Source organism: Rhagoletis pomonella, unplaced genomic scaffold (assembly GCF_013731165.1).
Source record: "Rhagoletis pomonella isolate Grant_MI unplaced genomic scaffold, Rhpom_1.0 Rhpom_scaffold_00005, whole genome shotgun sequence".
Taxonomy (NCBI): domain Eukaryota; kingdom Metazoa; phylum Arthropoda; class Insecta; order Diptera; family Tephritidae; genus Rhagoletis; species Rhagoletis pomonella.
Window position 1 is genome coordinate 25,584,216 of NW_023458559.1, and position 15,392 is coordinate 25,599,607.

The 15,392-nt window shown below is 32.9% G+C and overlaps 2 protein-coding genes across 2 annotated transcripts in view; one reads left to right on the top strand and one right to left on the bottom strand.

Moving 5' to 3' along the window:
- The window catches only part of LOC118738796 (general odorant-binding protein lush), a 26,821-nt gene extending 24,753 nt beyond the window's left edge, over positions 1-2,068 (bottom strand). The window contains exon 1 of the mRNA XM_036469778.1: positions 1,032-2,068. Within this exon, the coding sequence (XP_036325671.1) occupies positions 1,032-1,100 (69 nt within the window). The 5' untranslated portion in view covers positions 1,101-2,068. The remainder of the gene's footprint in view (positions 1-1,031) is intronic.
- A 1,058-nt stretch (positions 2,069-3,126) lies between these two features.
- Positions 3,127-4,559, top strand: LOC118740045. The gene is made up of 2 exons (XM_036471542.1): positions 3,127-3,154; positions 3,614-4,559. The coding sequence occupies exons 1-2, from the start codon at positions 3,127-3,129 to the stop codon at positions 3,991-3,993; spliced, it is 408 nt and encodes a 135-aa protein (XP_036327435.1). The 3' UTR covers positions 3,994-4,559.
- The last annotated feature ends 10,833 nt before the right edge of the window (positions 4,560-15,392 follow it).

Below are 15,392 nucleotides of genomic sequence, written 5' to 3' on the forward strand. Positions count from 1 at the left end.
GTAAAAACAAGGGCTACGTCTGTTCTGCCTTCTCGGGATTGGATAGAAAAGCAAAGCGAACGGGTCTGGTGGTGAACGAGGATAAAACGAAGTATCTCCTGTCATCACACAAACAGTCAGAGCATACGCATCTTGGTACCCACGTCACTGTTGACAGTTACAAGTTTGAAAAAGTAGACGACTTCGTTTATTTGGTTACCAGCATTAACACCACGCCTGAATTAGAGTCGTTTATCTACTACTAGTCGACACTTGCAATAGGGGTCTCGGTTTCGGTTTCGTTCCTTTTCAAGTCAAGATAACGGTTATGGTTTCGGTTTTGAAAAACGAAACGGTTTTAAACGGTTTAAAACCGATAATTTTCGAAAGCTCAAAGCTGGCAATATTTCTAGAAGGCGTGATTTTATCCGATTTAAAAAATTTTCAAGACGGAGTTTAAACGGTGTTACGTAAAAAAAAAACTCTTATTGGCGACGGAAAACATATTACAGTTATCAGGCAACTTAAAAAGTGAACGTTGGGTTTGGGTTATAACTCTTATCGGCAAAATAAAAAATATTTCTCACCTAGTAATCGTTATGGAACACCGTGTCCCTGATTTAAATCATTATATTTAAACCCTTTAATATCTTTTTTAAACGACCATAAATACTAAGTGTTCAACCGCTTTTAATCGCAATTAAACCACCAAGAATTTCAGTGTTCGCCAATTTTTTATTTTTTTTTTTAATTATGGTAGCGAAAAAAATATCTGGCAATCGGTTTTGTTTTGGAACTTTTGTGATTTTATTTCTGGTGATATTTTAATCCGTCCGTTTTTAGTGATGTCATTTGTAAAACTTTTGCAAAACGAATGAGGAAAATTTAATTTTAGCACTTTAACAACGTTTTTATTACTTAATATATGTTGAAATCTTGATTTTTGCCAAAAGCACAATTTTTTCAAGACTATTTAATTACTTTCATCAATTTTGATTTCTGTAAACTTAAATCTTGTAGGTAGTTTTGCAACATTATGTAATATCACTCACCGCACTAACACCTATAATACACGCTAATAACGGTAGAAAATTTCTTATTATATTCAAACCAAAAAGCATTTCCGTATGTTATTCAATATTTAAAATAGATTCAATTTTTTATAATCTTTTAGTTTTTGTAGAGAAACTAATCGTATAACCGCCTAAAAACTCATGATTCGCCGCTGCGAGTTTCAGTTACTTTTATAATCTTCATAGGACGCAGTACACGGAATAAAATTATTATGAAACTTGGGAATGTGTGGTATAAGACACATAAACATATGAAATATCGCTTTTCATGTGTACCTCCCGACTTTTGTACAACATGGAATTCTGTACCAAATTAGATAGGGCCTTTCGTTATTAGGGTTAGGGAAAGCTCGAATTTGCTTGCTAAATGAATTTCACCACTCGTCTTTGGCCAGATGGATTCCAGTCGATAGTTTTTCTTGCGATGCAATCAGCTGACTTACGTAGCGTGTGGGCAATCCAAGACCACTTGGTCTTAAAAATTTGTTGTGTAAGCGCCCACAGTAATTGGTTGGGAATGACCTCGAGTCAGGTAATGAGTGGAATCTTTCGGCGGCAATGGTTGATGACAGATTGGAGACATCCATAGAGAAGGACAGATTTAAAATTCAAGTTAAATAGCCGGAGCCTTGTAAATTTGAATAATCATTAAGATCATCAAATGCTTTTAACCATTCTAAATGCTTGCTTTTTCCTTGCCAGCATGAGACACTATAGCGTGGAGTTTAGCTTGAATATCTAAAGGCCTCTCAGTTAAATCGCAACTGTCATCCAAGTATTTTTAGCCTTCAAGTCGCTCAAGTAGGCCCAATCCGATTATTTTACCTCTTCATGTTGCATCTCGCATTGCAACAGCCAAGGTAATATTTAATAAGAGAGAGGACAAAATACTGCTGCTGGCTATTTGTCCTTCAAGAAGGACTCGGCATGGGGTAAAGCTCCATGAGCATGGTTGGTACGCCCTTTACCTTAGTGCATTTCAAATCGCACCATCGCATAAGGTATAGGATGTCTTGTTAAAGTGGATTAATTCAGACTAACGATGTCGATGTTCAGATTAGCGATGTCAGCACAGTTAATATGGGCTGAATAATGGCAATGCTGAGGTCAGTCCATTGGTAAATAAATTTACCAGGCCATATACTGCATATGAAAGGCGTAAATATGTATACATATCGTCGTTTAAAGTACAAAACCGCGTATCGTCATTCTGCAAAACCGCGTAACTGGCATTAGCTGCAAAAATTTGGATTTGCCCACACAAGCTCTTGGCTCAATCCTTATCCACTCGTCCTGAAATATACTGGTCAGGTATGCAATCGCTTTATTAAAAAGAGAGAGCCGGATCCTAGACTACCAGTCCACCCCTGTAAAATTGAAGCAAAATATTTTTTATTGAATAACCTACCAAATCGGGGATGCTCTATCTTTTGGTGTATTTCTGCGTCTCGGTTTCGACCGGAATTAGGTTAAACTGACCGGAAGTCCTTTTTTTAATTAGACACGCATATTTTATTGTCCATCCGGATTCTGCGAACAAAAATACATATCATTTGTCGGACATTTTTTTCTAGAATGGACTTCCGGTCTGTTTAGCCGGAATCGGTAATACGACCAAAATATAGACCATCCCCGGCTTGGTAATTTAAAATTATCGCTTTCCAATAAAAAGTATCTTTACTAATTTAAGAAGTTCAGAACGAGTTGAAGTTCGAAGGTCATTTAGAGGTTGAACAAGGTCGATGTACCACCAGATGATAGAGCACCCTTGATTTGGTAGGTTTAATTTTTGAGTTTTCAATAAAAAGTTCCCTCCATTTTGGAGGCGGTGGACTGCACTGTACATATACATATGTACATGTATGTAGATAGGTCAAACGATCATTCCAGATCTCTAATTGTTCGTTAGATGTACAAATAGTCTCAGCATTCTGATTTTTATCACGCACAGTAAAACTATTACATTCTTTTTTTTTATTTTACTTAAAAAATTTAAAGAAATTTTTAAATGATATACCAAGTGATTATAAGTGGATATTCAGTGATACTATTTTTTTAAGTGCAACAATCTGAAATGCATTATCGGGTAATTAAAATAGCAGGTAAACAGTTACAGCGTTAGGCGACAAAAACTAATTGCTACAAACTTTAAATGATTTGAAAGCTACTAATTATATTTTGGTAAATATTGATCACAATGTAGCCAAAGTACTGGCATCATCAAATCAATTGAAGCTCGTTAGAAACGCATGACAAACGATAGTGTGGCGTATGAGTGATTTTTATAAGCTCTTGAAGCGGCTATTAAGTCTTGCTGTTGTTTGTAGTATTCGTTTTTTTTTCAATTGTTGTTTGTGCTTGTCCTTTGTTGCATGTATGATTTCAAATGCTAATGCTGTATTTTTTCGCAATTTTCACCTTTTTGCTCTGCACCCCCATCAAACCTCAATAAATTGAAACCATCGCTTAAAATTAATGCAAATTATGCCTGCAAAAATACATCACAAACATATGTATTTAAATAAAAAAACGCACAACCACACAATACTTGACATAAAAAGGTTTTACTATACCAGATTTAAAGAATGGAAAAATGGTGAATCGTGCGCGCGGTTTGGTGGTGCGCATCTTTGATGCCATCTGCAACTGTGCCAACACGGCTGCTGGACCGGCGCAACGCATCAAGTTGCGAGCTAAGCGTGCAGCATCAGCAGCGACAGCACCAGCTACAGAAAATGGCACAGATGGTAAGAAGGACGCAAACGTCAAGGAGAAAAAGAGCGACAAGAAGCAAAAAGATGGTGACATCGCTGCTGCTAAGGCAACTAAAGAAGAAATTAACGGAGAGAAAGGTATTGAAAGCGTTAATACACCTGTCGAGGATGGGAAGAAGGAAGCTGATGCAGTTGAGAAACAGGAAACGGAAGCAGATAAGCATTAATTGTATGCATGAATGTGACAAAATACTACATACATATGCGTGTGAGTAATAAGAAAACATTGCCAATAATATAATTTCCATTGCTTTAAGGAGTCTCCAAAATAAGGCAAGTGGATGGAGAAGTCGAAATTTTCGGGCAGGGAACGTATGTATGTAAATGAGGAGTTGCAAGTTTTGCATTGTTAAACATAATTTGATATAATTAAACTTAGGGCAACTTGGTCAATTTAAAAGCATTTATACAGGAAAATTTTGCATATAATATAGTACATACATATGTACCTATGTATTTACCAGGGATGGAAAAGTATGCACAATCGTGCTATTTTCTCTCTTTTTAATGCCACCCGGCCCTTTGCGTACTTAGATTAAAAAATATGGTTATGCTAATAAAATTTAAATTTTTTCGGCTTTCCAACGTATGTACAATATTAGACTGCCTCGCTCCCCATACAAAAAACAATCGGTATTGTGGTTCCTTTGGAATTATAATATCTATTAAATTTTAAGACTTGCACCAAAATATTTCGAAAAAATAATAAGATTTACGTGAGCTGAACCGATTTGAAAATACTTCCAAAAATTTAGTTTTTTATGAATAAAAAGTTTCTTAAATAATTTTTTGAAAAAATATCCTCAGATGAGAAAACAGTTCAAGCCTAAAAAATCTGTATAAATACATTAAAAAAAATGTTTCAACGGAATCGTAATAATAAGATTTTTAATACTTTTCTAACTCTTTTCAAATATTGGTGTAAGAAAAGCTTGAATAACTCGACCAAAACTATTCCGATATACACTTATGAGGTATTATTGGAAAGGTATTTTCTCTTTCATTTATTCTTTTATTTCTATTGGTAAAGGGACGCGAATGAGTTAAATTTTGCAAAAAATAAAAAAAATGGTTAAATACCAACCAGTGATACCTCATAAATCTAAATCTAAATAGTTTTGGTCCCACTTATTCAAGTTTTTCTTAAACCAATCTTTGAAAAAAGTTAAAAGCAGCATCAAAAATCTCATTATGATTTCGTTGAAGAATTTTTTAAATATTTTTATGCAGAATCGGGTTTTCATTCTTTATCTTTTTTCAATAAGTTTTTTAAGAAACTATTTCGTTGAGTTCTTAACTCTTGCTTCATGGAAACTTCAAAAACTCAATCATATCTTTTCCAATTTTCGAGTTCAAGGAACCATGGTTAACACTGATTTCAATCATATCTTTTCCAATTTTCGAGTTCAAGGAAGCATGGTTAACACTGATTTCTACGATGTTATTAAAACATATATTTTTCTCTCATTTTTATATCTTTGACACAGTAGTCTATTGCCATCCCCGAATTTATAAGCAAATAAATGGTCTGAAATGTTTAGGTTTTCAAGAAAGCTAAAATGGGGAAACAACCTTCCAATATTCGGCCCTTTAATCTATATTGCGGCACATTTTTTATCCGATTGCGGCCTCATTTCAAATATTTAAATTCCATCCCTGGTATGTATATATGTATGGTATGTATGTATGTTTATTATTAAGCGTTCCTACCAGGGAAGTTGCGAATATTTGGATTCGCATTCGTTATGTGAATAATTCGCATCATTTTACACATTCGCATTCGCATCGAATGATACGAATGTTTTGCGAATGCGAATGTGTACATGGGCAGAGAGTTCACTCTAATATTGTTGAAATGGCTCTAAGTCTTTCTCATGAACCAAAAATACAAGATTTCGCCTTCTTCTTAGTAGCCCGTTATAATCGCATTTAGGAAAAAAGTTGGGCGACTTTGACATTAGCCGTTTGTTTACATTTGTTCGTTATTTACAATTTGGTGGTGGCTTTTTGCTGCAATTTTCTTAATTTTCGCTTGTGACAACGTGTGCACACATACGGTAAAGAATAATTCAACACAACGACATGATTTATAGAACAATTTGCATAATAAAAATGATTATTCATGCATTCAACAATTACGCGGTTTTTTTTGTTCTCTTCGTTGTTTACTTCTTACAACAAAGATGGCGTCGAGATTTCAACAGCTAGAAAATAACTTTTTTCTTTCTTTCGGGAAGGCGGGATCTTGTGTCTTTCGTTCATGAGTCTTTCTAACCAGCATGCGGGCAATAACCGGCTTTTAGCTTCAGGCGCTAAACGGTTAAGTAGCATATCAAGCAAATTGATGGGCCTTCAACAAGTACTGCTAAAAGTCTTATAAGCAACCTAGAAATAATTTAAACTCTGCATAGGTTAAGCTCTCGTTCTATGTTCTAATAATTTAAAAAAAAATTAAGTAATAAGAACGGTGACTTAAGTTGATTATAGCTTTCTTAACGCTATTTCTAACATTCGCATTTGCGAATGTGAAAAATATGACATTCGAAACATACTAGTTCTTACAATAGTTTGACATACATAAACACCATTTACAAGTGTTCCATTGCCGACTTTCTGACTTTTCTATTCACTTACCAACCATCGCTGATTTACTCTTCTGTCGCCTAAAACATACACACTTAGATATTAAATAAATGATTGCCGTAATAATTAAGCAAAATTAAGTAAGAGGAAATATATGCATACATAGTTTCCAGGCAACCACTCAACGGTTTTCCAAGCACAAGTGCGGCTCAAATGTTGCATTTAATTTGCACAACTACATACATACATAAATAAGCTATAACTTAAACAAAACGTTTAGCTATAAGAAGGTAGAATATACAAAAACAAGTATGTAATAAATCACAATCGATGTCACTCATTCCACAAATAAATTATCTTTACAATTGTCCACTTTTTATAGACCACTTATTGTCTAAACTAGTCAAAAAAAACATACTATATGCTTGTATTAATATTTGTATGTTTCACAAATCCACCGTTAATTAGACTTTAGGCATGTAAGCCTTGTAAAAGTGCGCTTTAGTTGACTGAGTAATAGTTTTTTTGCAACAACGGGAACTTTAAGACTAAATACCATTTTTGGTGTGAAACCATGTGAAACCTGTTTGGTTTGGGCACTGTGAAATTTTACTTTGTACCAGGGACCGAGAACAAAAGGTATTATCGAAACTAAATGTCGCTCTTGTAGTTTTCTTAAAAACTTGCTTAAAGCCCAAACTGAAATGAGAAAAAAGCGTTTGGGAGTGTTTCCACAGGGACGAAAGTGAGAATAAAACTGACGAGAACGTTCTCAACGGGAATTATATAAGAACAAAAACTCGGGAACGTTCCCGAAGCAAAAAAATGCAAACAATATGTTCGGGGACTTTTTTAAGAGGACAAAATGGGAACAGAAGTCTCCGGAATGTTCTGGTAAAGAACAAAACGGTAACAGACGTCTAAGGAACTTTCTCTCGTAGAACAGTTTGGCAAGATAATGAAACGGGACCAAATCTTCTCTGAACTATTCGCGAGAATTAAGTCAACTTAAGACACGAACTTTTTTCTTTAGCTCAGAAAATTAAAATTTGTTCCATACATGGATAGTCCACCCTATTAACAAACGATCTGGAAGTTAAAATGATCCATCTTTCCTCTGGCTTAAAATTAACAATCATTGTCCCAACTGAAACGATTTTTCATAAGCACACGCAGACACACCTCTCATTCTTAACGTTAAATTCTCAAAAATTTTGTTCTATAGCAGAACGTTCCCGAGACTTTCTTTCTCATTGGAAAAATTCCCGAAAATTTCGTTCTCATTCTGTACTTCTTGTGAACGTTCTCGAGAGTTTGATTTCACATTTTAGTCCTTTTTGAGAACATTCCCGAGAGTTTTCTTCGCATTTTGTTCTTTGCGGAAACGTTCCCGAGCCTTTTGTTCTCATTTTGTTCACGTTCAAACTAATTTCAATACCTTTTTTACCGTTTGGTTCTTTTGTGGGAACGTTCTTGACAATACATTTTGTTCTCGTGTTGAATTGAACCAAAACCGGAACGCGTCCTCGGTCAATCCTTTGTATTTTTATAACAGGGGTGGGCAAGCCGGTGGCTAATAAGAGCTACATTCAAATTATGTTTGTTACAAAGAGTACAAAAATCACTCATAAAATTACTAAACTTAACCAGCTAATGCTTAGGTTTTCTTTTGGGTCTTGATCAAAAAATTCTCCCCGACATTTTATTCGAGGACTTACATATATATTGCAAACTGCATCACCAAAAAAAGTTGCGGTTTTTCCACAGCAATTACAAAATTTAGTATATTTGAAAACTTCATTGAAAATATTTTAGAAAAATATTAAGATTTACGTGAGCTGGGCGGATTTGAAAATACGTCCCAAAATGGAATCCCCTCAGAAGACAAAACACCGCAAGCTTAAAAAATCTGCATAAACATACGTTTTGTCAGTATCGTTTGAACAACAATCGTTTCAAAGTAACGTGATTTATGTCCAGGTCTTGTTCTGACTGCAAGGACTTTTAAAATGCGGGCAGAAGCAATCTCTTTCTTCTTCGTCACACTTCCTGTTGGGCTGTTGCCTTAACTTGTGAATGCAGTAGAGACTTGAGTATCTGCGGACTTAACCTTTCAAGTAGTTTACTTTCTTGTTTCCTAAAAAATAGCCAAATACGAAGGCTCCAAACAGTACTCTAAACTTTAGAATTACTTTAAATTTTCTCAGAGAGTTTTTATTTAAAAGCTTTTTAGTTTTTTTATGATTATAGTTTTAAGCGATAATTATCTTGAACATCGATGAATTTTTTAAACTTGTATGAGGACTTGCTTTGCCGGAAAAATTCCTTTATTTTTGATTTTTAATTCCTAATTACAATATAACCCATACCAATACTACCACACAAAAAATATCCACCTGCGTATGCATATGATCATTATCGATAACTATCAAAATTTACTATCACAAGCAAATATTTGTGTAAGGGTTTATTAACCCACGTACATACATATAATTGATGAGGGAATTATACGAGCACACAATCAATGTATTTTCTAACTAATTAACCTCTTATACATATTTACATACCTACTATACATACATATATACTTACTTATAACCGCAATATAAACTAGTTAAGAGATAATTACTAATGAATATTATGCAAAAGATAAGAAGATACTTAATTGAATGTAGGTAAATGTTATATGGACATATATATATATATATATATATATATATAAACACATATATATATATATATATATATATATATAAAATTTATATATATATATATATATATATATATATATATATATAAACTTTATATATATATATATGTATATACATACATATAAATACAGATATCATATAACACTTGATTCGGGATTGTATGAATGTGCAAAAATAGCAAATTAACACTAATCAGAGCATTTTACATTTAAAAAGAAAAATGTTTGTAAAGCCTAAATGTGTACTGATTTTATGAATCCAAATATCTTGAAAGTCCTTAGGTGTTTGCTCACTGAAAATCATTAACTGTACTTTTACAGTAGACGTACTAAATGTCATTAACAGAACAAAAAGAAAACACGATTTTGCAAGGCACCGTTTTGAGTTAGTGAGGTTTTTGTAAAGCTGTATACACACTTATATACATATGTACTTGCATACATATTTATGTACATATCGTCGTTTAAAGTTCAAAACCGCGTAACTGAAATTTGCACCAAAAATGAGTTTTGCTCACAGAAAGCACCTGGCAGCTGGTCTTATCTATTCGTACCAAAATAGCGATTTGTAACTAGCCTGAAATGGGATTGCTTTATAAAAGAGAAACCCGTTTTGAAATAAGACCCACGGCAGTCGGGTCTAGGTAACCGGAACGACCCAGATTTATATCTGGCCAAGGACCGTCACTCCAGCAACACTTCCCAAAACTCTTTACGGAATTTGCATGCTGTTAAAACAACAACAAACACAATTTTTACTCTCCACTGTAAAATTTCGATAACGTCATATGTGCCGGTTTGCTGTATCTTGATATGCGTTTTGTATTTTAAACGACGATATATGATTTTGAAATTCGAACTATATACATACATGTAAATCTATTAAAGATGTTTTCACATGATTCATTTATTTTAAACCACCTAAAAATTATTAATACATAAATGTGTATTTTAAACTTATAACGCAAACCGGTTTAAAAGAAGTATGTATGTATTACCTAATAGACTGTGCTGTGATCCTTCCCTACTATTATTATTTTCTGTTTTATTTTTAACCCAAAGAAAATATCTATTGTTAGCTGTATTTCTTCCTATGCGTGTCTTTAGAATTGTTAAGTTTGCCAAATTAAATTTTTGTTGCTTCATTCCTGTGATGAAATGCCTTTGACCTGTATGTCTTTAACCCGCTAATGGAACAAAAAATAACAATATAAAATTATAGATGTTGGAATAACAAATGAATTCTATAAAGTTACAGGGCAGATTTTAAATACATAATATGCATATTATTTGCTCAGAAGAAAAAATGTATTTAATTTGATTTCGAAAAGCTTCGCATTATGACAACAGTGTGAATCTGTTGACCACCCGCTTGTTATTTTTATTTAAGTTTCACTATCGCTAATCTGATATCATTAAAATGGAAGAACTAAACAAATTTTGTTTATTTGGTTTTCGAGTATTTTACAATTATTTCTAAAGGTTCAATTTCTACATGAGGAAAATTAATAAATACCATCGTTAATGATCTCTCTAAATGGTCTCAATTTAAATATTTGTTTTCTTTTAATCGAACATGATTCCTCAATGTTTTTATTGTTTTATTTTATTGCAATGAGTAATAAAATAACTACAATTACTTTGATGCCCAAATGATAGGTAAATTCAATTTGTTATTGATTAATAAAATAAAAAAAAATACATACATATTATATTACTATTATATTAAAACTGATTTGATGTAGTATTTTATAACGGCAATTGTAAGCTTAGTAAAATAATAAGCAATCATTAATAAAAATGCATATGAATAAAACTAAATTGTTGTAATAATTTTGAAATAAGGAATGAAACGATTTCCATTTCGTTTAATAATTTTACCAAGTGCTTATGAGGAAATTTAGGTGAGTATGGAATATAATGTGTTAGAAATTTATATTTTAACCCAAAAAGAAAGGATTCTCCTTTTGGCTAGCCGTAATAAAACCAGATGCTAAAACATTTTGTAAAAATTAAATCTGCGGCAGTTACAGCCTATTTCACGAAAGCAATTTATGTGAAAAAATTATTTTAACTTTTTGAATTTTATGTGAAAATTTACAGAAAATAAAAAATCATTTTCCACTTAAATTGCTGGTGAAACCGGCTGTTAGAGTAAGTATACTTTATTGAAGTTTCTTGAATCGTCTTCTAACATTTGATTAAAACGATCTGTTCATGTAAGAGTTAAGCGCGGGATTTAAAAAATATACGTTTTCCTAGAAACCGGTTCGTACAACTGGCTTCTTGCTAGAGCTGCGGCTAATGAAGGTGCTAAAAGACAGGGGTTCTTAAACTTTTAAGATGATAGAACCCTTACTAAACCCCATTAATTTTATGAAACCCCACATTAAATTACTAAAAGTTAAAGGCAGTGCAGTTTCTATATGAATACAAATTTTTACTAGAAATAATAAACATACTCTAAAACTTAATGTAGAGAATGAAATTGTTTCACTGTTATTAATTAGGTATTGTATAACATAGTAGTTCGATATAATGTCTGAAAACTGTATGCACATTTCTGGGGTAGCATCTAATTTCGACCTGAATTTGTTTTTTGTATAAGTGTAAGCTGAAAACCCTGTTGACAGAGTACGTTGTAAAAGAAGGAAGCAAAGTTAAGATGGCATTTTTAGCGACTTCATGATATTTACTCTTAACACTAACCCAAAACTCTTTCAGAGACACAGATTCAAAGGTGTGTTTAAATGTCGAAGTATTCTGAAGATCTATGAATGCTTCGTAAATGGATTTTGTACCAAGTTAATATTACTACGACCATCCGAAAAATAATCTGATGAAGATTTCAGGTGATTTACCAAGTTCCCAGTTATGACATTTAACATTTCATTTGGCAATTCATCGCGTTCCTTGCAAAAAGTTGTATATAACCCTTTGACTACAGCGGCCAGCAACACATACCAGTGAGAAAAAAATCAAGCTGGCAAGGGCAAGTTCAGCGCTCTTATGTAGGTATGGCACTCAGTACGGCAATCATACTAACTACGAGTACATATCGTCTCCTGTAATGCAAAAAATGTAATAACATCGCAACTGAAATTGAAAAAGTCGTGGCTAATATATTTTTTGTCATAAAAGTATGTGGAAAATGTAATTCTATGAAATCCATCATATAAATCAAAAAGTGAATTTTGAATTTTTTATTAGTTATGACTTTTTACATTTCAGCGATGATGTTTGTTACGTTTTTTTTTTTTTAATTTCAGGTGACGATATGTATACTTCAAAATAGATAATTGCTTGGCGCGCAATACCTCGTATCCGCCAAATGCAATACCACGTATAAGATAGTCCAAAAATTTCACAAAGGAGCGAAAAAATGTACTTTCTTCAAAATTTGTGAATAGTTTCCCAACTAAACGTACTAAATATGAGCTGCTACTATAATTATCCACTATTAAATTTGTAAAGTAGAGAAGCATTGAGACAGGGTAACCAAAATAAATTGTTTTCAATGCGACCTCACGGATGCGAGGTATTGTGTGACAAGTGACGATATGCTATTGAATTCTTTGACAGTTTTGAACCGCCGCACACTGGGCCAGGAGACCTTCATAACTGCCATCAAATAAAATAAAGCTTTTAGACCTTCTAATTAAATAAATGTCTACTATTGGAAAAAACTAGTCAACAAAAACAAAAAAAATGCGAAAAATCAGGGGTAAGTCCTATCTACTTCAATATAATTTGGCTCTCAAAGGGCTTAGAGACAAAGGGCTTGACACAAATTAAAGGTCTTGAATAGCACTAAAACGCGCTTGTTCTTCGAGTGATAAAATTGTGTGAAGGATACACAGCTGCATACAAATAAAATAATTATAATAAATAATAAATTTTTACAATTGGGGTGTTCAATTTTTTTTCGAATTTTGAACAGTGGAATCGCGTTGCTCGTCTCAAAATCTATAATATTAGTATAATAAAAATATAAAATTTCTTTTTTTAATAAATCCGGTGGATTTTGCATGTTTTTTCGAAGAACACTATTTTTGACCAATTTTTTTAAGGTCAAGGAGTAATTGTGGCTCAATGGCAATATTTTTCGGTGAAAAGGAATTACATTAGCTTTCAAAACCATTTTGTTTCATATCAAAATGCTGCTTCTGTCGAAAGCGCTATGATTAATTCGCATGTAGTGTTCAAAAAGCACACTGTGCATTTATAAAAATATATATAATATAGCAAAATAAAATATGTTTCATACTTGGGCGTACACAATTTTTGATTCTTGTTTCAAGTTGCTAAAATTTTGCGTTGATTTTTAATACATAATTTCGTTTGCTGACGGTATTATGCATTTTCTTCAATATAGAAAACTTTTAGAACGGCCTTTGCATGGAATAAAATGCGAAATACCTTTAACAAAAAAAATTCTCGAAAATCGACACGAGCAAGCAACTTGAAACTTGCACTTTTATATACTGGAATTGAATAGGCTATAAACCTACATACCCTTCTCTTAAATTCTCATTAGAAATGTTGAAATATTGATGATAATTTTTTTAAATTTTTTGAATTTTCGCAAGTGTTCCACAAAACTTGAAGCTTTAATTTATGGGGTTTCGACATAACTTCCACCGAGCCGTGACATAGGATCCATGGGAGTTATGTCGTGAAATTACTACCATCGATCGATTTTTGGCCCATGGCAGTAAAGTCTGACATTATTTCCACAGATCTGATTCATGTAAGTTATGTCAGACAAAAGTTCAATGATAATTGTATATCACCACCATTGTATATCACTATCTCTTATTCTATGTTGTGTAAAAATTTAATAGATATGTATGTATATCGATTTTTATAGTTAAATTACTGACAGGCTCAATTTCAAGTCCGCTTCTTCTGGGTGAAGTTAGCCTGAATGTTCCCTCCCAGGTATCAAGACACTTTTGTCCCCTATTTCTGAAAGCTTGCAAAACTAATTTTGAATTGCACGACCCACTCCGTTGCTTATGCCAGGATTTTAACTCTCATTCCAGCACGTTTGATATATCTCTCTCAATAAATGAATTATTAACATAAAGACATAACATCAGCTGATGAATTTAGTTCTGTAGCTGAACAGTTTTAGATCTCGACACTTAACAAACTCCTGCCTGTCGTGACTCGGCGCAAAAATTGAAAATACTGGTTCCGTACGTCATGCGGACTGCGCCCCTCCATGATACAAAAAAGAAGGTAGTTTCATTTAATGGTATTCGTTGTTGTTGTTAACCATTTGACTTTTAATACAATTATGACATTTCCTTAAATTCGTGCTACCTGATAACGAGCAGTAATATTTTTTTAAGCGGAAGATTTCACCAGTCTACTCAAAGATGTCGAATATGATGAACTTGAAAATTAATGTATAATCTCAAAAAGGGAGTTGACGAAACTAGGTTTCAGAACGGATGAAGAAAGTGATCAAAATTGTACTTATGCTAATTGCTTATCGGAGGGCGGCCTGCGCAAGACGAATTCAAGTTTTTTGCATACATTGGAAATTTTAAATTCGAAATTTGTTGAAGTTGGTGATACGCTAACCACAAAGCCTAATTTTTTGCAATTTTTGAAATTTAAAAGTAAATTTCATCACGAATCACGAATCTCATGTGAACAAATATTCCCAAAATTATAAAGTAAAACAAAAATAATTTTTCCCAATTTGTTTTTGTTTTGCATGTTTAATTATGAGAACAATTTACTCACATGGAATTGGCGATTATAAAAGGATTTATTTGGAAAGACAATTTCATAGAATTACATTTTTAAATTGCAACAAAATAACAACATAACAACAATAACATAATGCTCTCGTGATTTTTATTATAAAATTTCAATGAAGTCTCCTTTAACATTACATATTTTATATATTCTTAATAAAAAAAGGTGCGAACCACGTAAGTAAAAAAATTACCAAGCACTTATAATGATTTTTCATTTGAAGTATTATTAAATTGGTATAAATGTGGGAAAGAAAATACTCCGATTTATTGTTTTAATTTTATCAAAGTGGCAAGGCCGTTGGGAATGCTCACAATTTATGAAACTTCAAAAAATTTTATTATCCGTCAAAAGTTGTTTATTGAAACTACCATCTTTTTTGTATCACGCGCCCCTCGTGCGGATGGGCGGGAATGGAGGGTAAAAACCGTTGGGATTATTCGTAAGATCACAATATAATGAAAGTATAATAATATTGCAACAACCCTGTTAATTATAAGA

Excerpts from the sequence above, each read along its gene's own strand:
- LOC118740045 (XM_036471542.1), top strand. The coding sequence starts at position 3,127 with ATGCATTATCGGGTAATTAAAATAGCAG. Across the intron at positions 3,155-3,613 it reads TCGGGTAATTAAAATAGCAG|GTTTTACTATACCAGATTTA; the intron begins GTAAACAGTTAC and ends TGACATAAAAAG.